Source organism: Alnus glutinosa, chromosome 1 (genome assembly GCF_958979055.1).
Source record: "Alnus glutinosa chromosome 1, dhAlnGlut1.1, whole genome shotgun sequence".
In the NCBI taxonomy this organism is placed as follows: domain Eukaryota; kingdom Viridiplantae; phylum Streptophyta; class Magnoliopsida; order Fagales; family Betulaceae; genus Alnus; species Alnus glutinosa.
The window spans coordinates 38,651,200-38,673,614 of NC_084886.1; the positions used below are offsets into that span (position 1 = coordinate 38,651,200).

Consider the following 22,415-nt stretch of genomic DNA (forward strand, 5'->3'; position numbering starts at 1 on the left):
CTCTCAACTTCACCACTCAAACTTCTAATTTTATGTAATGTCCCCCTCCATTAGCTAACGTTAAATTAGACTGCAAAATGGGTGAAATGACCTTTATACCCTTGAAAATCTTATAAAATTTCAAATTAAAAAAATCTCATTTGATCTTGAAAATCTCATTATTTTTCCTTATCATTTGATCTTGTTTCTTTTTGTTTTAGTTGTGATTTTCAGGACAATGTCTGCCGTTTAAGTTTGGGGGGAATGTTCTCTTGCAGGGTGCCCAGCTTGCAACACCCACTTCGGTATTGTATCTCTCGCCACATTGGGGATAATGTGTCATTTTAGTTTGGGGGTGGGATAGACATGTTTGTTTGTTATCATTTATTATTTTTGTTGATATTTTGTGTTTATTCACACAAAAAAAAACACACTTTTATTGTTAGTTGAGCATGGTTACATTTTACTATGGTTTGCATATCATTGGTTTGTCTAACATGTTGAATTTTGCATGTCATTAAAATCTGAAATCTTTTGAATCATCTGTTGGATTATAGAGACTTGACATGTTTAAATCATTTATCACAAGCACGGTAGCATAGGATTTGTGAGGCATGAAATTTGATTTGAGAATGTGTGTCCTGAGACTTATAGGATGACTTGTTGATGAAACCTTGGCTTATTATCAAAAAAAAAGAAAAAGGATTAGAATAGTACCACCAATTCGAGTTCTCATTGAGTAACCGGGCCCCTTGCCTCACTAAGCATTGGGTGTTCGCGTAAAAAGATGAGAATTTCAGGATTGGTTGTTTGTTTGGCTAGTTTGACTTCGTAGCCTTTTTGACTTGAGTAAGTAAGCCCCTAGGGATGTTTTACATCTAGTGCATTAAAACCACCTGGTTTGGGAGTCACTGGCCCAACACTCGTTACATAGGTCAATTAGAAAGCTTAAGGGAGTCAAGCATTGCACAGCCGACACAAAAATAATGAATAAAAGTAATTGCACATTTAAGCCTTGGTTATATTCATCTAATGGAACTCCTGTGAGTTTTTGGATACACATGCTTTGAGAAAAATTGAAACCTCATGATTCTATGTTATTAACACCTTACACTTTTGAACATGTGCTGTCTAAATTTTTCAACTATGAGTCGATCGATTTTTGATAACATGATGATGTGATATTCATTTTGTTAAACATGCTCATGATCTGTGAACCAGGTGTTTTAATGCGGATTTTTGCTCAATTGATAATACATCATTTCAATGTTTGTGGGTATCATTTCTGGCAAACCCTCACGAGACTTCACTCGTTCACTAGGGAGTCCTAGGGGTTTAAAAGGCTTGTTGCATATGTTAAATGCAATCGTTTCTCCCACGAAAGAGGATTTATGTTTCATGCTTTGATTTTGTTTCTCATTTTGTTTTGCTAAGGGACTAGCAAAATGTAAGTTTGGGGGTATTTGATGAGTACCAAATATTGTATATTTGGACCCCTTGATTTACATTAGTTAGACCTTTAGCCTTGCTATTTTCTGATGTTTTTGTTAGTTTTGTGTTTTATAGGTCAATAAGAGAGGAATGACAAAATTTCATGTGGAAATGCTTGGAAATTCGGAAGTCCTGAAAAGTCGATCGATCGAAATTTTGCCCGAAGTCGATCGATCGGATAAAAGTCGATCGATCGAAATTTCCCAGAACTTATTTTTGCAGAAGCGCACCAGAACACCCAATTAGGAGCTTCTCCATGACAAAAAGTAGTTCTCCCTCTGATTTTCGCAGCAGAACACGCTGGTTTCGTGACCTTGGTTGTCTCTAGCAAGAGAGGAACCTTAGAGGGGGTTAGATGAGTCATTTTACATGGGTTTCTAACCCTAATTTCCTTCTATAAAGCCATAGTCATGCCTCCTTGTTGGGAGAGTTCTAAGAGCAGTAGCTAGGTTTAATTTCGTGCATTTTGTAGTTTATTTCAGTAGCTCTTTTCTTTAGATACTTCTCTTTGTAAAGCTTTTTTTCTATTTTCATGTTTGTTCTTCAAGTTTTTGTGGTGTTCTTAGTCATGGGAAGCTAGAACTCTCAACTAAGATTGATGATGAAACCTCTCCATTGATGACACTCACACTCTTGTAGTACTACTTGCACATTTAATGTTATATCATTATGTTATTCAAGTTCCATTCATTTAATGCTTTATCTTTTGCAATGAATGTGGTTGGTGGTAGAAATAGGACATTTGATGTGTTTCAACCGATGGATACATTGTTTTATCGGTTTGAAAGATGATATCCATTGTGATTTATTATTTGAATGGATACAATGGATGATTTGATTTCAAATGGGTACTATTTGTGATTTATCTTTGAGTTGGATTCATTTAATGGTTCTAAGGTTTATGGTTGAGAAACTTGAATGACACCCTAAACTTAATGTTCTTTGGGTGTTCAAGTGGAAACCAAGAGTGTGAGTTGTTGGATTTGGTTTGGTGAATTCCTTAGCCTTAGTCCTAGTCCCTTTTTACATATTGCATTTCTTCCTCTTTAACTTAGCATTTTTGGTGCATGTTTAACCCTCAAACTCTTGGAACTAGGTTAGAATGAGGTTGATTAAGCAAAACACTAACTTTTGACCATTTCCCTTTGGATTCGACCTCGCACTTGCACACACTATATTGCAAACAATTCGTGCGCTTGCGAGTAACATTTAAAACACACATCAGGACACGTGTCATAATTTTATTGACTATGATGTGTCATACTATTGAAATCTGTTAATTTAGTGAACGGAATTTGACTCTAAGGAGTAAATTATTTTTTTGGCATATCTTAGTGACCTTTAAGTTCATTTTGATACTATATGGAGCTAATTGCAAATCGAGTAAATCACATGGACTAATTTTGAATTTTTCTGACAAATATGCTGTAGAGTTTAGTTGAATAAGAAAGTAAAAAATAATTTGATTCCATAAGTTTAAGAAAAATTTAAAGGAAGTTGCTTCGTAGGGATGAAAACCCAAAGCCGGTTGGCCAACCGGCTTCGGTAACTGGGTAGCTAGTTAACCGGGTTTGTAATAACCGGCAGTTACCGGTTGATATCCGGTTATCTTGACCGGGTACTAAAATTTTACAAAATTGAATTTTTGGACTTATTTTTTAAGCTTAATTTAATTTATTTTTTTGCCATTTTTTGGGCTTGGATGGTTCTCTTGATTCATAATTTGCCACCTGTAATGAACACGTGAGGTGGTTAATGATGAGTACCAAATATTATGTATTTGGACCCCTTAATTTACATTAGTTAAACCTTTAGCTTTGTTATTTTCTAATTCTTTGGTTAGTTTTAGTGTTTTTATATTTTGTAGGACAATAAGAGAGAAATGATACAATTCAAGCAAAATACAAGGAAATTCGGATGCAGCAGACCACTACATTTAGACTGATCATAACAGGACCAAAAGATATCCTTTTTGGGAGTTTCTTAGGTCTAAATTGAAGTTCAAGATGTCAGCTTTCCAACGCAACAAGTTTCAGCCAATTTGGAGATGCTTAGAAAAAGATATGGCTGTTTGAATTTCAGTCGTTGGATCAGCCCGAAAATCCGGAATCATCTCTCTTATTATTTTTCTTTTGCCTCATTCCTTGTCTCCCCAAAGCTAGAGCCAATACACGTTTTTCTCCACATTCTCAGCCACTTAATCACCTTTTTTCCCCACTCAACATCATTCCATAAAACACTCATCACTCATCTCTCCACTCAACATCATTCCATAAAACACTCACCATTCATTCCATAAAACACTCACCACTCATTCCATAAAACACTCTCCACTCATACATTAAATAACATCCACTCACCCATTCCACACAACTATAAAAGGAGAGAAGGGGGAGAGAAGAAGAAGGAGGAGGAGAAGACTACACCCCATCAAAAGGGAGAGGAGGCATGAGCCTCTTTGTACATAACTTCTTGCTTCTCTTCTTCTTGTAGCTTATTTATTTCCTTTTGCAACTCTTTGATTTTTATGCTTTTAATGTTTTAAGTTGTAGTTATTTTATCATGTGTAGCTAATATTTTCGTTTGGGGTTGAGGATGAAACCTCACCATTGAAGAGAAACCGAGTTTCTTGCTTGTTCATGCTATTTGAGTTTATGGGTTTGATTTCTCATTGTTCTACTTCGATTTTCTTGAAATGATGTTTTGATATCTCTTGTGGTTTCCGGATACAAGTGATGATATGGAATAAGTTTCATTAAATCGGTTGCTTGATTTTTCATCTATCAAAACATTGGACATTCATTGTGCGTCGTTTGACTAATACATTGTTTTATCGGTTCGAATGAAGATATCCATTGTGATTGAATGATACATTGGATGTTTGGATTTCAATTGGTACTCTTTGTGATTTGTGCTATGAACGAAATCATTGAATGATCTAAATGATTTTTGAAGCAATGTAGAGCATACCTAAGATTTATACGTGACAACCTCGAATAAGTGTGATGAGCATGAGATTAGGTTGATATGATTTGGTGAGTGTGGATTCCAAAACCCTAGACCCCTTTATCTTCATTATTTTTGTTCATGTTTTCTTTTATCAAAAACCCCTAAATTTGGAACTAGGTTAAAATAGGATAAGTTTGAATAGAGATTAATTTTCGCAACACAATTCCCTGTAGGATCGACCTCGCACTTGCATAACGCTATATTGCAAAACGATTCGTGCACTTGCGAGTAACTATTTTAAAACACATTAGTTAAGGTTTGACGTGGCCAATGCTATTAGTTGATTATTTATTGTTTGCTCTGTTTGATATCTGCATCTTATTAGTGAGGTGTTGTTATGAATGCATTAATGCATTTGGTAGATGACCATTTAGTTCTATCTCTTGGAATTCTACACATTCATGTCATCTTTTTGAATTCCATAACATTCATGTAATACATTGATGTAGCCTTTTAATTCATGTATTACCCTTTCATATTCCTTAACCTCTCATTATGATTCAATGTCTATAAAAGAGAGTATTGAGGTGTATGTAAAGACACAATAATATAAAAGAATCATACATACTTCATAAAAAACTAGTTTCACATATTGCAATCTCTTTATCTTGTCTTGTTATTTTTTTTTAATTTTACAACACGTTATCAGTACGAAGCTCTAGCCAGTTGTTGTGTTCTTTTAATCTTCAACATCAAAAGCTATCCGTGAGATATTCTTAATTCATTGTAAGTCTCTTTAAGATTTAGTAATCTTATTATCTATTTGTTAATTAACATTCTAACATATGCTTAAAATTTTTTAGCGTTTTAAGAATCAAATTATAACATATAAATCTTATGATCCAAGTGAGATTAATATGAACTAAAATGTTATCATTATAATGCTATGAATATTGATGTTATGAATCTTGGAAAACTATTAAGAATGAAAATCAAGCATCCCAGCAGGATCGCGCTAAAACAATAATTTTTCTTTGCCATCATTTGCATGATGAATTAAAAAAAAAAAAAAAAGTACCTTATAGTAAAAGATCCCTTGACCTTGTGGAATAATTTAAGAGAGAGATACGAGTACCAGAAGACAGTTAACCTCCCAAAATACTCATTATGGTTGGATGCACTTAAAGTTGCACTCTTTAAAATTAGTTCGCAGTTAAAACTGTGTTGTGAAAAAGTCACTTATGATGATATGTATCATATTCCATGCCTCGAATGTGCTCCTACAGCAGCAATATCAAGAGCGTAATTTTACAAGATATTCTGAATTAATATCTTGTTTTATAGTGGCTGAGTAAAACAACGAGTTATTAATGAAAAATCACCAATTCCGTCCAACGAGTTTTACACCATTTCCTGAAGCAAATGGAACCTCATTTCATGGTAATAAAGGAAACCGTGATCGTGGACGTGGACGTGGTAGAAAATATATATATATATATATATATGTATTATAGAAGTCAAGGGGAACGTAGTCATAATTCTTACAAGCGAAATGTTCATTTTCACCAGAAGTGGAACCACACTGAGGTGAAACAAATGAAAACAAAGGTTTACAGAATAAACCTACAAAAAAACTATGAAGATACATGTTACACATGTGGTATGAAACGACATTGGACGCGTACTTCTCGTACGCCTAAGCATCTAGTAGACTTATATCTAGCCTCTATAAAAGAGAAAGAAAAATAGATTAAAATGAATTTTGCTAATCACAGTGATCCTGTAGATCCTCCAATTTTTCTTGATATTCTAAATGAAGAGGGTATCACTCATCTTGATGTTTCTAACATCCTTGTAAACTTTAACAGCAAAACCTGATTTTTTGATTGGAGATTAATATGTTTTCATTATGTCTTATTCACATCATGTTTACATTATCAACTTTATTTGTATTTTGTTCTTTTCTTTATGAGTAATGAAATTTAATATATATTTTGTTTATATATGGAGGCATGGGTCATACTGATGGAATGATTAATTCTAAGATGATTGGTGAAGATTTGTATCTAGCAGACGGCTGTACAACGCACACAATTCTTAGAAATAAGAAATATTTTCAATACTTAATATCAAACAAAGCTAGTGTCAATACAATATCAGGTTTATTAAACCTAATTGAAGGCTCTGGAAGAGCGAATATCATATTGCCAAAAGGAAAAAAAATTGTATTGACGATGCTTTGTATTCTTCTAAATCTAGAAGAAATTTAATTAGTTTTAAGGATATTTGTCTAAATGGTTATCATGTTGAAACCACTAATGAAGGCAGTAACGAATATCTTTATATTACTTCAATAATTTCGGGCCAGAAACTCATATTGGAAAAACTACCTGCTTTCTCTTCCGGGCTGTATTATATAACAATAAGAACAATTGAATCACATGTTGTGATGCGCTATAACTGCTCTAATCCAAAGATGTATATGCTTTGGCATGATTGTCTTGGACATTCGAGAACAATTATGATGCGTCGAATAATTGAGAACTCTCATAGGCATCCCTTAAAGAACCAGAAGATTATTTTGCCAAGTGATTATCCTTGTGATGCATGTTCTCAAGGTAAACTTGTTATCAAACCATCCCCTTCTAAGGTAATTGTTGAATCTCCATCATTCTTACAAAGAATTCAGGGGGATATATGTGGGCCGATTCACCCTCCATGTGGGCCATTTAGATATTTTATGGTTTTAATAGATGTATCAACTAGATGGTCACATGTTTGCTTGCTTTCTACTCGTAATGTTGCATTTGCTAGACTTCTTGCCCAAATGATTAGATTACAGGCACAACTTCCTGATTATCCAATTCAATCTATTCGGATGGATAATGCAGATGAATTTATATCTCAAACATTTTTATGACTATTGCATGTTAATCGGTATTAATGTTGAACATCATGTTGCTCATACTCATACTTAAAATGGTTTAGCTTAATCGTTTATTAAACGACTTCTGTTAATTGCTCTACATTTGTTTATGAAAACAAAATTTCTTGTTTATACTTTGAGACATGTAATATTACATGCTGCATCATTACTTGAGATCAACTACCAAATATTTTTCAATTTTTGGTTGTGTTGTATATGTTCCAATTGCTCCACCTCAGTGCACTAAGATGGGACCTCAACGTAGACTTGGGATTTATATTGGTTTTGATTCTCCCTATATTATTAGATACCTTGAGCCTCTAACTGGTGATATTTTTAAAGCACATTTTGAAAATTGTCATTTTGATGAAAATATATTCTCATCACTAGGGAAATAAAAGTCATTGTCAAAGCACGACAATAAATCACTTGGAATAATTCGACGTTATCTAATTTTGATCCTCGTACAAATCAATGTGAACTAGAAGTTTAGAGGATCATTCATTTGCAAAAGTATTGCAAATTAATTGTCAGATGCATTTACTGACAACAAGAAAATAGTTAAGTCTCACATTCCAGCTGCTAATACTCTAGCGAAGATAGAAGTCCCTATAGGACAATCAATTAATATAGCAGCAAATGAGTTTAAGGCATGCCTAAAGAGTGGAAGACCTATTGGTGCAAATGATAAGATTCTCTGGAAGAGAAGGAAATGAAATCGGCGCTCCTGAAGAGGCCTTACCCACAAAACAGGCAACGAAAATTGATCTATCCAAACTTTTTGTACAAAATTCTCCTGGAAATGAATCCCTTGAAGAGGAATCCTTTGAAGAGGAATCTCCTGAAGAGTTACCTCCTGAAAAGGAGCAAGTACCTGAAAATAATGAGATCTCAATAAATTATACAAGTACAGGAGAAATATTGGATAAAAACAAAATTGTTGTCGACAACATATTTTCATTTAAAGTTGCATTTGACATTACCAGAAGTAATGATGATATTGAACCATAATTCGTCGAAGAATGTCGACGTATAAATGATTGACCAATGTGAAAATAAGCAATTCAGGTAGAATTGAACTCACTAGCAAAATGTGAAGTATTTAGACCTGTAGCCCAAACACCTAAAGGTGTATCGCCTGTTGGATACAAGTGGGTATTTGTACGAAAAAGTAATGAGAAAAATGAAATTGCGAGATATAAAGCAAGACTTGTTGCACAAGGTTTCCTGCAGAAACCTTGTATTGATTATGAAGAAACATATTCCCCTGTAGTGGATGCAATTACATTTAGATTTTTGATTAGCTTGATAGTTACAGAAAGTTTAGATATGCGTTTAATGGATGTGGTTACAACATATTTATATGGATCATTTGATAATGATATATACATGAAAATCCATGAAGAATACAAAATGCCTGAAGCATATAATTCCAAATCCCGAAGTATTTATTCTATCAAGCTACAAAGATCTTTATACGGTTTAAAACAATCCGAACACATGTGGTACAATCGTCTTAATGAATATATATTGAAAGAAGGATTTGAGAATAATCCAATTTGTCCATGCGTTTTCATTAAGAAATCAGAATATGGATTTGTTATCATTACAGTTTATGTAGATGATTTAAATCTTGTTGGGATTCCATAAGAGCTCATAAAAACTACTACTTATTTAAAAAATGAGTTTGAGATCAAAGATCTTGGAAAGACAAAATTTTGTCTTGGCTTACAGATTGAACATTTTCAAAATGGAATTCTTATTCATCAATCAACATACACAGAAAAAGTCCTGAAGCACTTTTACAGAGAAAGCTCATCCTTTGAGCACTCCAATGGTTGTTTGATCACTTGATGTGAAAAAAGACCATTTTCGCCATCGAGAAGATGACGAAGAAATTTTTGTCCTAAGTACCATATCTTAGTTCAATTGGTGCACACTTGTATCTTGAAAATTGTACACGACCTGATATAGCATTTTCAGTTAATTTACTAGCAAGATACACTTCTACACCAACTCGAAGGCATTGGAATGGGGTCAAACATGTTCTACGTTATCTTTGTAGAACAACTGACATGTGATTATTTTATCCAAAAGGTTCAAATTCACAGTTAGTTGGATATGCAGATGTGGATTTTCTTTCTGATTCGCATAAAGGTATATCTCAAACATGATATTTATTTACATGTGGAAGTACTGCTATTTCATGGAGATCTGTCAAGCAAACACTTGTTGCTACTTCTTCAAATCACTTAGAGATTATTGCAATTCATGAAGCAAGTCGGGAATGCATATGGCTAAGATCATTAATTCAACACATTCGAGAAAAATGTGGTTTATCCACAGTCAAAGATAGCCTGACAATATTATATGAAGATAATGCTGCTTGTATCACAAGATCAGATGATGATACATTAAAGGTGATAAAACAAAACACATTTTACCGAAATTCTTTTATACACATGAGCTCCAGAAGAGTGGTGATATTGATATGAAGCAGATACGATCAGGTGACAATTTGGTAGATTTATTTTACCAAAACATTATCAACTGCAACATTTAAGAACTTGGTAAATAACATTGGAATGCGACGACTCAATGATCTTTTATCAGAAACAATTGAAGTTCGTCATGCTAATGAGGGGGAGTAAAAAGATTATGCTGATTGTACTTTTTTTTTCCTTCGCTAAAGTTTTTTTCCATTAGGTTTTCCTTTGCAAGGTTTTAACGAGGTAGTTCTAAAGCATATGACGACACACAAGAATAATGTACTATTTTTCCTTCGCCATAGGTTTTTTCCCACTGGGTTTTCCTTGGCAAGGTTTTAACGAGGCATATTCTTAGGGTATGGTCATCCAAGGAGAAGCGTTATGAATGCATTCATGCATTTGATGGGTGACTATTTAGTTCTATCTCTTGGAATTCTACACATTCATGTCATCTTTTTAAATTCCATAACATTCATGTAATACATTGATGTAGTCTTTTAATTCATGTATTACCCTTTCATATTCCTTAACCTCCCATTATGATTCAATGTCTATAAAAAACAGTGTTGAGGTGTATGTAAAGACACACAATAATAGAAAAGAATCATACATAGTTCCTGAAGAACTAATTTCACATATTGCAATCTCTTTATCTTGTCTTGTTATTTTCTTTAATTGTACAACATGTGTTGGTTTTTCTTATATTTTATATCTGTAAATGTTTCCTGTTTCCACATGATATTTTGTGATTTATATTATTTGTTAATAACTTAATATATTTATTTTTCTGCTTCTTCTCATCCATAAATAAATAAATCTTATAAAGCAGTGGGCATTTCGGTGCCTAGCAAGTAGCAACAGCTATTTTGGCCCAAATTACTAAAGTTTTGGGTAGCTTTAGTAATTTTCTTATTTTAATTTTTTAAATTTTAATATATATATATATATATATATATATATATATATATGATTATCGGTTATAACTGGGTATATATAATTGCTAAAACCGGTAATCGCTCCAGTAGAGGCACTTACAGATTATTTTCAATCAGGTACCAAATGTGACGACCCGTTTTTTTTTTTTTTTTTTTTTTTATAAATAAAACGTAAAAACGAGTCCTCACAGTGGCACGACGATATGTCGCAAAGCCAACATATGGCACATGCCCCATAACATGTACCTGATAATCAGAGTATAACATACATCTATCTATGCAGCGGAAAACATAAATCTGAATAGCGGAAATTACAACTTATACATCTATCACAAATTAATTACAACAAAGAGCCATTTAACATCTATCTGTTTGAGTCTTATTAACACTATAACAATAATGGCTTAACAATTAATAAGTGACACAAACGTCACAAGCCATACCAAACCTATAAAATAGTGGACAACCCGTGGTCCGACAATTACAACTGTCGCGGCGAGCTTCAGTCATAACATCCCAAGCACACTGCTACCGACCCATCGACTATACCGAAGTACCTGCAGCCAAAGAAACATCATCTACACGGTTGTGGTGGTATCCACATCCGCATAGGTGAAATTATGAGTTCACCGCCTTAGTATACCTCATACTAAGACCTCAGTGGTATAAGACTAACTGAGTTTTCACAAAGAACCAACCTCTATTTATTTTTAGTCGTGCGATCACTATATTAGCCACAATTTACCAACAGCTAATGCAGCAAACACCGACTATTCAGAAATCATTTAAAACATACTATATAGCTGTGAAAACATATAGAAGTTCCAGACATCCCTCCTTGGAAGTTTCTATATATAGACCCATCTATAATAATACTTTTCACCGGTCGCTTGGACATATGTGCACACGATCACTCCATCACAGATATCACGTATACACATAAGTCTTAAGCAAAGAACATGGCATCTTACTCTTCCGTACTAGGATAACATCCTTCAGCAAAACACTCGCAACACCATCTCTAATCGTATTCCAGCTTCGTGCCTTGATGTCAGTAGATCATGAGAGCACTAGAGTTAAACTCAATCATGCTAACACGTCTTTCCTGAAGAACAAGAACAGTCAACCTTCCTACTCATAGACATGCCATTACTCGCACCTGGGTAGTCATGTATCCATGTACTTTCAAGTTCAATGTATGCTATTAACACATGGACCATCCGATAGAAATATACATAAGATCTTTTCCATGAAGACTCTTATGCATACTACTACGTCTAGCAAAACTACTCATATCATAAAAACAACTCTCACAAAACAATGCTATAATGCTATGCATGAACTGGGGCTGATACTGTTATGCTGCTGATACTGATACTGCTGATACTGTTATGCTGCTGATATACTGATACTGCTGGTATGTATGCTCTATACTACATGCTCAATGTTCCGTGCTTGACCAGTATATATTTCACTACTGTGTCACGCTGAAATCATACATTTGTTAAATCACATCCTCTCAAAACTAAACAAATCCAGCATTTTACCCAACACTTTGAAATCATTCAAAACTTAGTTTCTTTATAAAATCTAAACAGTTTCAACATGACATGTTCTCAAACAATTTGCATAATTTAAATCTCAACCGCAGAACTTAACACTTTAAATCTAGTCAATACTTTTCACTCATACACTATCTCTTTAACATCATTGACATAGTTTAAACATAATCGAAACTAAACAAATCATCTCAAAGCATATACATTTCATCATATGGTTGGTTCAGTTTCAATAACAATATATATATTTTTATCAATCCAATACATATAAAAATATATTTTCTCAGTGAGTGGAATACCCACCTTGGCTGCATTGGACTCCAACTCAAACACTCCTTGGACTCTAGTCACTTGGACTCTACATTGGAGAACCCATTGAAGTCTCCAATTATAATACGATCCTGCAAACATTGGTAGCATTAGACTATGCTATTGAATCACATACTCTATGACATCTTAACTACCCGCGTGCTCACACGTTGTGTTACCCGTGTTTAAATCTAGTTAAGCACCTTAAACTATTATTAAGTTATCATTTAGGCTTAGGTTCCTATTTATCATGTTTAGTAACACAATGGTGTGTTTATTATTTTACTAGCTTATCTATTGTTGTTGCATTTCATTATCTTTGTTTCGCTCTTAAACGACTCGTTGCTTATTTACAAAGTTAACATTGTATATTTAAGGCTTACTAATTTAAACACAACTCCAATACACCTAGGCATTTCACACTGTCCTAATACCCTTTACACATTAATTCATCATCATGTCTTTTCTAACATCCAAACCAATCAAAGCTCATAGACATTACCAAATATATCTACTAATACTCAACACCACATAATCATAATCACCAATAATCTATTAACATAATCTTCCTAAACAACACACTTAGGGGATGACATAACCATTAATAATCCATACTCATGTGGCTATCAGAACAACTTATTGCGAACCCAACACTTCCATTCAATTACTTAAAAATTAGCAATATAACTTAAATCACATCCTTTACACAACAAAGATTAACTTCTCTTAATTGGAAATACTTTCCACCAAAGCTTAACATCAATTCATCAATATTCATTGAAAATCAACTCTCAATTATAACCCCTATCATCCATTCAGCCTAGCTTAGGGAAATACCCATAGAAACCATACAAATCAAACATCAACTTAAAGACATAACAAAAGCCTCAAAATCAACTCCGGATATCCATCAAAATAACACTATGGAAACGTAATTAAAATCCACCCATCAAAGCCTTAACTCCTATCCATAAGCATAATACTCAATTTATAACTCTCAAGTCCAGATTCGGATTTCCATCAAAATACCCTTCAAAATCACTTTCCAATCAAGTACCAACAACCTACCATAGAGCATTAATCATAGGCTAACATATTCATTAACTTACAATTCCATAACAATTCATCACAACTAGAACTACATATCCATCAATATCAACAATAATATCTTCCAACCGCATACCCATAAATCCAACTCCCAATTTCTGATTCAACCAAAATACACCCATTAAAATTGCATCAAAAGCCCTCAAAGAAATTCCAACATTAATTCTGCCGAGACCCCAAAGAAGAACAACCATTCATTCGGTTATCTTAAGATAAATTGCCACCAAGAGCTAAAGCTTCATCAAGGGAACACAGCTTAACTAGAAATCAAACTCATCCATGAAATCCAACAACAAAGACACACCCATCATAATCACTACAAATCCCATCAAAACTCATCAATTGTTCTCCCTATAATCTTAAAACAATAATCGTCCTCTAACCACCTAGAAAACCATTAAACCATTAATATTCCATATTCAACACTTTAAAGGAATACAACTAAAAACCACTCTAATCCACCAACAATTTATAGCAAAACATTAACTACAATTCAACACCAATAATCAACATTAAAATTCTAATTCAAAATCCAATATTAACCAAGCTCAAATCCACAACACTCAATTCAATACCTATAGCCATTGCCGACACAACCATAGAAAACCCCCCAAAAATTATCAAACCCTAATTCCATAATAATCAAACCAACCCACAAAAATTATAGAATATACACCTTGGGGATTTTCCTCAATAAATCCGCCGGAAAACGCCACTGGAAGTCGCCGAAAATTCACCGGAAAAACCAGCTTCACGCCGTCGGGTTCTAGGTTGCTCGGGTCACTGGGTCGCAGATCTGAGCTCACGGTTTGCGGGTCTAGGCTACGGGTCTTCTAAGCTCACGGGTCTTCGCCAGAAACTGCTAAAGGAACAGCCGGATTTCAGCCCTGGCCGCCGATCATGGAGGATCGGGTTCAACGAGTTCTCGGGTCTCACGGGTTCGCCAGAAATTGGGTCTGGGTTCCGCCGGAAATCACTCTGCCACGCCGGAAATCGCGTCCTCCAGCTCCGCCGACGTCCCCTGCGACTCACCATGGTTGGCCGGAAAACCGGACCTCACGGAGGTCAGGTCTTCCTCACGGCATCTCTCTCTCGGTCTCATCTCTCTGTCTCTCCACTCTCTCAATCCCACGATCTCTCCCTCATTCTCTCACTGTCTCTCAACTCACTCATTCGGTAAAGAGAAGAAGAAAAGAAGAACAGAGAAGAAGTAGAAAGAAGAAGAAAGAAGAACAACAAGAAAAGGACAAGCAGTCGTGGACTGCTGTCCACCGAGGAGAAAAAGAAGAAAAAGAAAAGGAAAAGAAAAATGGATAAGGGAGAAAAAGAGGAAAATTACTAAAATGCCCCTCAACTTTAATTCTTTTATTTGTTAATTATATAAACATAATTTATAACTGGTAAATCTCCTATTTATTTTCTTGGTCTTCACACCAAATCGGTTTCTTAATTTTTCGGTTACTGATTATCGATTAAACTGGTCGAATTTACCCCTACTGATCCTAGCAAGGGTGGCGACCTAACCCAAGAATGTGAGGACCCAACCAAACATATTTGTTTTGATTCTGCTTCGGACAAGCTCCAATTTCATTTAAATGACAAAACTACCCTCACGACACTCTCTTCTAACAGTGATAGGTTGTCAATTTTTGACACGACCTTCAAACTCGACACGAATTTATAAGGTTAGAGTTTAGGCTAAACGAGTCGGCGAGTTAACGGGTCGACCCGTTTGCTGACATGATTATAACTGGGTTGATGAGCTGGCTCACAGGTTGACCCGCCAATCCGGTTATGACAAGTTAGGTTTTTGGGTCACCCACCAACCCTCAGACCCGGTTATTTATTAATGTTTTTTTTTTTTTTTAGAAAAACAACCAAACAAACCGAAGTTACCAGCTCTTAGAAAACTCAAAACCCTATAATCACTTTCACACATTCGTGACATTCCAGACTCCAGAGTCCACTCCAGCCGTCGTCTCTCTCTCCACTCTCCAGCAGCTCCAGCGTCCAGCCCACTGTCCGGCAGCGGCCAGCGCTGTTTCTCTTCTTCTTCTTCTCACTCGACTCACTATCTCGGTATATCGGTATATCCATTATCCCTCTCTCTATCATGAATGCGGGAATGAAATTCAAAATCTTAAATTTTTTCTCTGATTGTTGCTTTGAATTTTTGTGGTGTTAAAATATGTGCTTTGTTTGAATTTTTTTGTTCTCGGTTTGTTGGTAATGTTGGTGCAGTTCTTGTGTTTCATCGATGAGAAATTTTTGAGGGAAAAGAGAAAGGTTATTGTTTGTGGTTTGGAAAACTGAGGGACAGAGGAGGAGAAGGAAATGTCGGGTGTTAACAGTCGGGTCGCATGACCCATTAACTTAATCGAGTCGGGTGACCCGGCGGTTAGTTGTATTCGGGTTTCAACCCGGTTAATAAAAATCGTGCCGGATTCGAGTCGGCCTAAACAGGTTGACGGTCAAGCGGGTTGATCCGAACCAGACAACCCGTTTTGCCAACCCTCAATCCCTAGCGCACCAAAATAACCTTAAATCTAAAATCTTTGCTTCTCTGAGCTCCCCAAAGACGACCCTCTCACACTCGCTCCTGTCGGCTCGCCCTCCGGTTCAAATTCAACCAATCAGGTCCGTCCTTTCTATCTCTCTATCTATGTCTCTCTCTGCGATTAATCTCTTGCGTGCGATCGACATTTAAGTGTACTTTGTGGCTGGTGGAGTGTTCCATTTTCGGTGTCCGATTTGTGAGCTTTTTTGGGGCTGGAATTGGTTGGTTGTTCAGTGTATATAATTGAACAGCGGATTAGGGTTTTGGGGTATCTAACCAGACTTTGTGGGTTTATCTAGGGTTTTTGATAATCGTTTGTTGTTAAAGGAATCATTTTAGAACTGAGAAATGCTCGCCATCACGATGGTGATGCTGTGATAAAGAACGAGTTTTTGGGGGATTTGTACGGCTTTTCGTTTGTCTTTCTGGGTTTAAGCTGAAGAAATGACGCTTTTATTTCCTTCATATTTAGGGTTCTGTGTGGATTTTTCTTTCCTTATTGGAAGGATTTGGCTGGGAATTGGTGGATTAGAGAATCAGAGTTTTGTGGGTTTCTCTGTTTCATTAGGAAGATTTAGTTATTATGGTTTTGCATGGTGAATTTGTTGTGAAAGAAACACTTGTCACAAAAAAAAAAATTTGCTGTGGAAGAAACGTTTGGCGTCTCTTTAGGATGCATAAAAGAAGCTTCTTTTTTACCAAATGTAAATTATTACTCCAGCTCGATTGTATTCTAGGTGCATTATGTATTACTTATTTTCAGGGTCAGTTGGTGTTAATAAGATTTGATTCATACGCTTTTTCATGGTGTATTCATTCTGATTTTAATGTTGGTGTCTTTGTAGGTTGCATAAAGAAGTTTCCTTATGATCAAATGTAAATTATTTTGATAAGATGATCAATTGTAAATTATTACCCAAGTCTGGTTGTACTCTAGGAGCAGTGTGTATTAGTTATTTTGTGCAGTAGCTGACAAGCGTAGTGATGAGATATTCTCTGCTTAATAGTTGTCTGTGACGTTTTATGGTGCAGTTTCTTTCATTTTATAAGCAAAAATATGTTCATTACTTGCTCGTTGAACTTTGCCAACAAATTGAAAAGTTCTTTCATCCAGGGGGCTTTTAGAAACAGTCAACATGTCGCGAAAGGGTTTGATGGAGCAAGACCTGAGTAAACTGGATGTAACAAAGCTACATCCGCTCTCACCTGAAGTTATATCTCGTCAGGCTACAATTAATATTGGTAACTTTTATTCATTATGGAATGCCTAGACCCCCTTCACATATTGGTCATCATAGCAGCTGAGATTGATTGAAATTTCATGCACCTAGTTGGTGATTAATCATAGCTCCTAAAGTTATTTCTGAAGCTGACGATTTGCTACTAAACTTATTGTATCAGGCACAATAGGTCATGTGGCACATGGGAAGTCAACAGTTGTAAAAGCGATATCTGGTGTTCAGGTGATTTTTATTTTACAATATTGATACTGCTTGTAATTTGCAATGCATCCCTTCCTGGAAGCATTCACTGTAATTGATGTTATGAGTTATAGTACTTCTGCTGTGTATGAATAGTAGTGGTTATTAATTTTGCATTGCTACAGAACTGTATGCTGTCCAGTAAAGGGAATGACTACCATTTAGTTAGGTTGTGGACATAGAAACCACTTCTTATCAATCTTAATTGAGCTTGTTCCAGATGGATATTAATTCTTAGCTTTTCATCAGATTGGAAATATTTGATGTTAGCTCCCTAAATCTTCCAACAGTTTTGAGTCTCTTTTAACAGTCTTGCTAGAGATTTAATTACCTTCATCTTTCTGGGGTTAGTTAAAGTTCATTGGTTAAGCAAATGTGTCTTGGCCTAGTGTTTAATTTGTAGCCACTATGAAGTGGATGCCACTGGTCAAAATTTCTTTAATTTGACTGCTGGAAACCTTAGCTTGACTGTTGTTTATCAAAGCTTGAGTTTGGATAGGAAAGAGACATAACTTGGGGCAGTTTGGATAGGAAAGAGTCATTATCTTAGCTTTTCATCAGATTGGAAATATTTGATGTTAGCTCCCTAAATCTTTCAACAGTTTTGAGTCTCTTTTAACAGTCTTGCTAGAGATTTAGTTACCTTCATCTTTCTGGGGTTAGTTAAAGTTCATTGGTTAAGCAAATGTGTCTTGGCCTAGTGTTTAATTTGTAGCCACTATGAAGTGGACACCACTGGTCAAAATTTCTTTAATTTGACTGCTGGAAACCTTGGCTTGACTGTTGTTTATCAAAGCTTGATTATGGATAGGAAAGAGACATTAACTTAGGTGATAGTGGAGCATAATATATTTACATTTTCCTTTGTACAAACATTGCATGAATAAATTTTTGAAAGTGTACCTCTGTTTTGTCATTCATCTGCAGACTGTTCGTTTCAAAAATGAGTTGGAGCGCAACATTACTATCAAGCTTGGTTATGCCAATGCAAAGATCTACAAATGTGAAGAAGAACGGTGCCCTCGACCTATGTGTTATAAGTGCGTAACTATGACAGATTCATTTATATCTTCATTTAGCTAGCAGCATTTCATTAATATGTTACATTGTTGTTATAGGGCTTATGGAAGTGGGAAGGAAGATAGTCCTATGTGTGATGTTCCGGGGTTTGAAAACTGCAGGATGAAATTGTTGAGGCATGTTTCTTTTGTAGATTGCCCGGTAAGATACTGAAGTGCTTGTTATTGGCAATTAGGGTTTTATGTTAAGTCATTTAGGTTCCTGATGTCTTGTATACATGGTATTGTAGACATTAGATACCGACATTAGTTTGTCCTTCAAATTTATGGTTGCATTGGCTTGGGAAATGTTGTATGTGGATTATTCTTTCCTTTTAAGTTCTTATTAGTAGTGTATTTATCAATTAAAATTTGCCTTTTCTTTTTTGATTTTAATTAGGGATATTCTTTTTTACTGCATATACTTTCTAGTATTAGTCGTCCTAAATTTTGTGACTTGAAGGTCCTACTTTCAGAACTCTTGAATAGACTGGGACTCATCTATAAGAGCTTCTTTGTTGGAAGGTTTGTCTTGTATTAGATCTGACAGTGTGATTAAGAAAGAATCTGTGGAAGGCCTCATGTTTTTTTCTGTTATGATTTTCCGAGTAAAATGCTGTCCTTGCATATTATGTTATGCTGCTAAATCTTGATGTATCTGAATTCTGGTCTTGAACTTATGTTCATATGATTGTTTCTTGACCTATTCTATAGGGTCATGATATTCTCATGGCTACAATGCTTAATGGAGCTGCAATTATGGATGGAGCTCTACTACTAATAGCTGCCAATGAAAGCTGCCCCCAACCACAAACTTCTGAGCACTTGGCTGCTGTTGAAATTATGCGCCTTCAACACATAATAATCCTTCAAAATAAAGTAGATCTGATTCAGGAAAATGTGGCCATTAACCAGCATGAAGCAATCCAGAAGTTTATTCAGGTAAATTCTTTTGGACCATATTTGGTGCAAAAACAGCTCATTATTCAGTGTGCTGAATGGTGTTCCTTGACTTTTTGTTTATCAGGGAACTGTTGCTGATGGAGCACCAGTGGTACCAATTTCTGCACAGCTGAAGTATAATATTGATGTTGTGTGCGAGTATATTGTGAAAAAGATTCCCATTCCAGAAAGGAACTTTATATCACCTCCTAATATGATTGTTATCCGATCTTTTGATGTTAATAAGCCTGGTTTTGAGGTTGATGAGATAAGAGGTGGTGTGGCTGGTGGAAGTATTCTCAGGGTATGTTTCTTTTTTATGAATTTGTTCAAAATGGAGAACCATTTTAAGTGCTTTTCATGCTTGCTGTTGGCATATGATGTTTGATTTTTTTTTTTACATGGGTTTTCTTAGGAGTGTTGGTCTATGTTATTCCTACATAATTGGTTGAATCATGGGTGCCAAAAATGTGCTGATGGACGTGTTTGACATTGTTTCAAACAATTAATGTGACACCTCAGTCCCATTTTGGGAATATGATTAGCCCATATAGAGTGAGTGAATTATAAATGAACTTATGGGTGCTAAGTCCCACATTGTTTCCTTATTAGGTGAGAATAGGCTTTATAAACAATTCTGGAGAGCTCCAATTGCAACTTGACTAGTTCTTTTGGAGTGATAGTACATATGTGGCTAGTGATTTCTCTAGGTTATTAAAAATGGTATGAAAGCAATTTAGTAATGCCACGTGGTACTGGAGCACCGCATGATGTGGCATTAACGAGGACGTCAGGAATTTAATGGGGGGAGATTGTAACACCTTAGTCCCACTTTGGGAATATTATTAGCCCGCATAAAGTGGGTGGATTATAAAGAGTTAATGGGTGCTAAGACCCACATAAGTTCCTTACTGGGTGAAGCTGAGGATTCTAGGGAGTTCCAATTGCAACTTGATTAATTCTTTTGGAGTAATAGCGCGGATGCCACTAGCATTTTTCCTAGGTCAATACAATTAAATTCCTTCATAAGGCCAAAAAGCCTAACTAAACAAATATAGATTGATATATTGTGCTTATTCCTTTTGGGTTTCTATTGTCGATTCTTCTCTCTTTTTGTTTCTGCAAATTATTAATCAATTTTGCTTTAGTTTATGACTACTTGAAACATGCTGGAAAATTTATTTTTTGACCGCCTTTCACAGCGTTGGCTTGGATTACCAAGTATATTAAATCTATTGTATGTCGGTGCCTCATTTGATACTTTTATTCTTTGATAGGGTGTTTTGAAGGTAAATCAATTTATTGAGGTTCGTCCTGGGATTGTTGTTAAAGATGAGAGTGGGAACATCAGATGCACACCGATATATTCTAGAATAGTTTCATTATATGCTGAGCAAAATGAGTTGCAATTTGCTGTCCCTGGAGGTCTCATTGGGGTTGGCACAACCATGGATCCTACTTTAACTCGTGCTGATAGGTTGGTGGGTCAAGTTCTTGGGGAAGTTGGATCACTCCCTGAAGTTTTCGTTGAGCTTGAGGTAAGGGGCTAATTTGAAAGATTTTACTGGTCTCTTTGACTTTATTAAACTTGGTAGCTGTATCTACCCCACTCCCCCTTTTTTCTTTCCCTTCCTTCCCTACTGCCTTCTCTTGCACGTGTTGTTAGACATTCCTCTAATGCTGATCCTTGTGTTACTGTGATTTTGCAGGTGAACTTTTTCTTGCTGCGGAGGCTTCTCGGTGTCAGGACTAAGGGCACAGAGAGGCAGGGAAAGGTCTCTAAGCTGACCAAGCAAGAGATTTTAATGTTGAACATAGGATCTATGTCTACAGGGGCTCGAGTTGTTGCTGTAAAGAATGATTTGGCAAAGTTGCAACTCACATCGCCAGTGTGCACCAGCAGAGGGGAGAAGATTGCCCTTAGTCGACGAGTTGAGAAGCACTGGCGTCTTATTGGTTGGGGTCAGATTCAAGCTGGAACCACCCTTGATGTCCCACCCTGCCCCATTTGAGTTAAATCCTTAAACAGGCAGAGACAAGAAAAGCCAGTTAAATCCTTAAAAGAGAATTAAGGCAGATGTGGGAAGATAGACAAATGTTGGGAACCATTTTTGTCAGGTGGAGAAGAAAGCATTGTTTGCATTGTTATCATTTGTTCTGTTTCCTTTTTCTTAATGCGATCGTCATACTTTGTGCTGATAACTTGTTTCAGTTTTGGATTAGAGTCTTAATATATGAGGCTGCTTCCTATGGCTTTAGCTTGTCTTATTCAATGTTTTGCTTCCTGCATTGCCATTTTTAGATTGGACTGAAATTTCCTACAAATTTGCGTTTAAAAATGATACGTGTCTTTTAACATGTGAAAAGTAAATGCGTTTTTAATAGCATTAATAAGAAAGTATGTGTTTTTCACATGTTTAAAGTACATGTCATTTTTAGAAGTTAGTTTGTTACAAACCAGTTTATAGGAAATTTATGTCCGCTCTTTTAACAAATTGCGTGCTTTCTCTAGGTTGGACTTCATTCAGTAGTCTTCTTGCTTTACCCTATATACATTCGTTCATGTATCTGCAACAAAATTTGCTGTTTGAACATAAGGGGCGGAATGCTGGAAGATAGAAGATAATTCACTT

General features: G+C 35.7%; 1 protein-coding gene and 1 long non-coding RNA gene across 3 annotated transcripts; one reads left to right on the top strand and one right to left on the bottom strand.

Moving 5' to 3' along the window:
* Positions 1-11,045: 11,045 nt before the first annotated feature.
* Positions 11,046-12,802, bottom strand: LOC133858871 (uncharacterized). Its single transcript, XR_009898617.1, has 2 exons — positions 12,632-12,802; positions 11,046-11,347 (listed from the first exon to the last, which is right to left on the bottom strand). It is a non-coding gene; the product is annotated as an uncharacterized LOC133858871 (long non-coding RNA).
* A 2,890-nt stretch (positions 12,803-15,692) lies between these two features.
* On the top strand, positions 15,693-22,040 carry LOC133880588 (eukaryotic translation initiation factor 2 subunit gamma-like). 2 transcript variants are annotated; one of them, XM_062319578.1, is made up of 10 exons: positions 15,693-15,831; positions 15,986-16,381; positions 17,416-17,543; positions 17,703-17,764; positions 18,710-18,822; positions 18,901-19,003; positions 19,555-19,782; positions 19,868-20,086; positions 21,060-21,320; positions 21,492-22,040. In XM_062319578.1, the coding sequence occupies exons 3-10, from the start codon at positions 17,438-17,440 to the stop codon at positions 21,792-21,794; spliced, it is 1,395 nt and encodes a 464-aa protein (XP_062175562.1). In that variant the 5' UTR covers positions 15,693-15,831; positions 15,986-16,381; positions 17,416-17,437; the 3' UTR covers positions 21,795-22,040. The 2 variants fall into 2 exon arrangements, with proteins under 2 accessions (XP_062175562.1, XP_062175568.1); XM_062319584.1 differs by lacking the exon at positions 15,986-16,381 and having other exon boundaries at positions 15,699-15,831.
* Positions 22,041-22,415: the final 375 nt, after the last annotated feature.

Coding starts and splice junctions, on each gene's coding strand:
- LOC133880588 (XM_062319578.1), top strand. CDS start 17,438: ATGTCGCGAAAGGGTTTGATGGAGCAAGACCTGAGTAAACTGGATGTA. Junction 17,544..17,702: donor TCAGGCTACAATTAATATTG/GTAACTTTTATT, acceptor TTATTGTATCAG/GCACAATAGGTCATGTGGCA. Junction 21,321..21,491: donor AAGTTTTCGTTGAGCTTGAG/GTAAGGGGCTAA, acceptor GTGATTTTGCAG/GTGAACTTTTTCTTGCTGCG.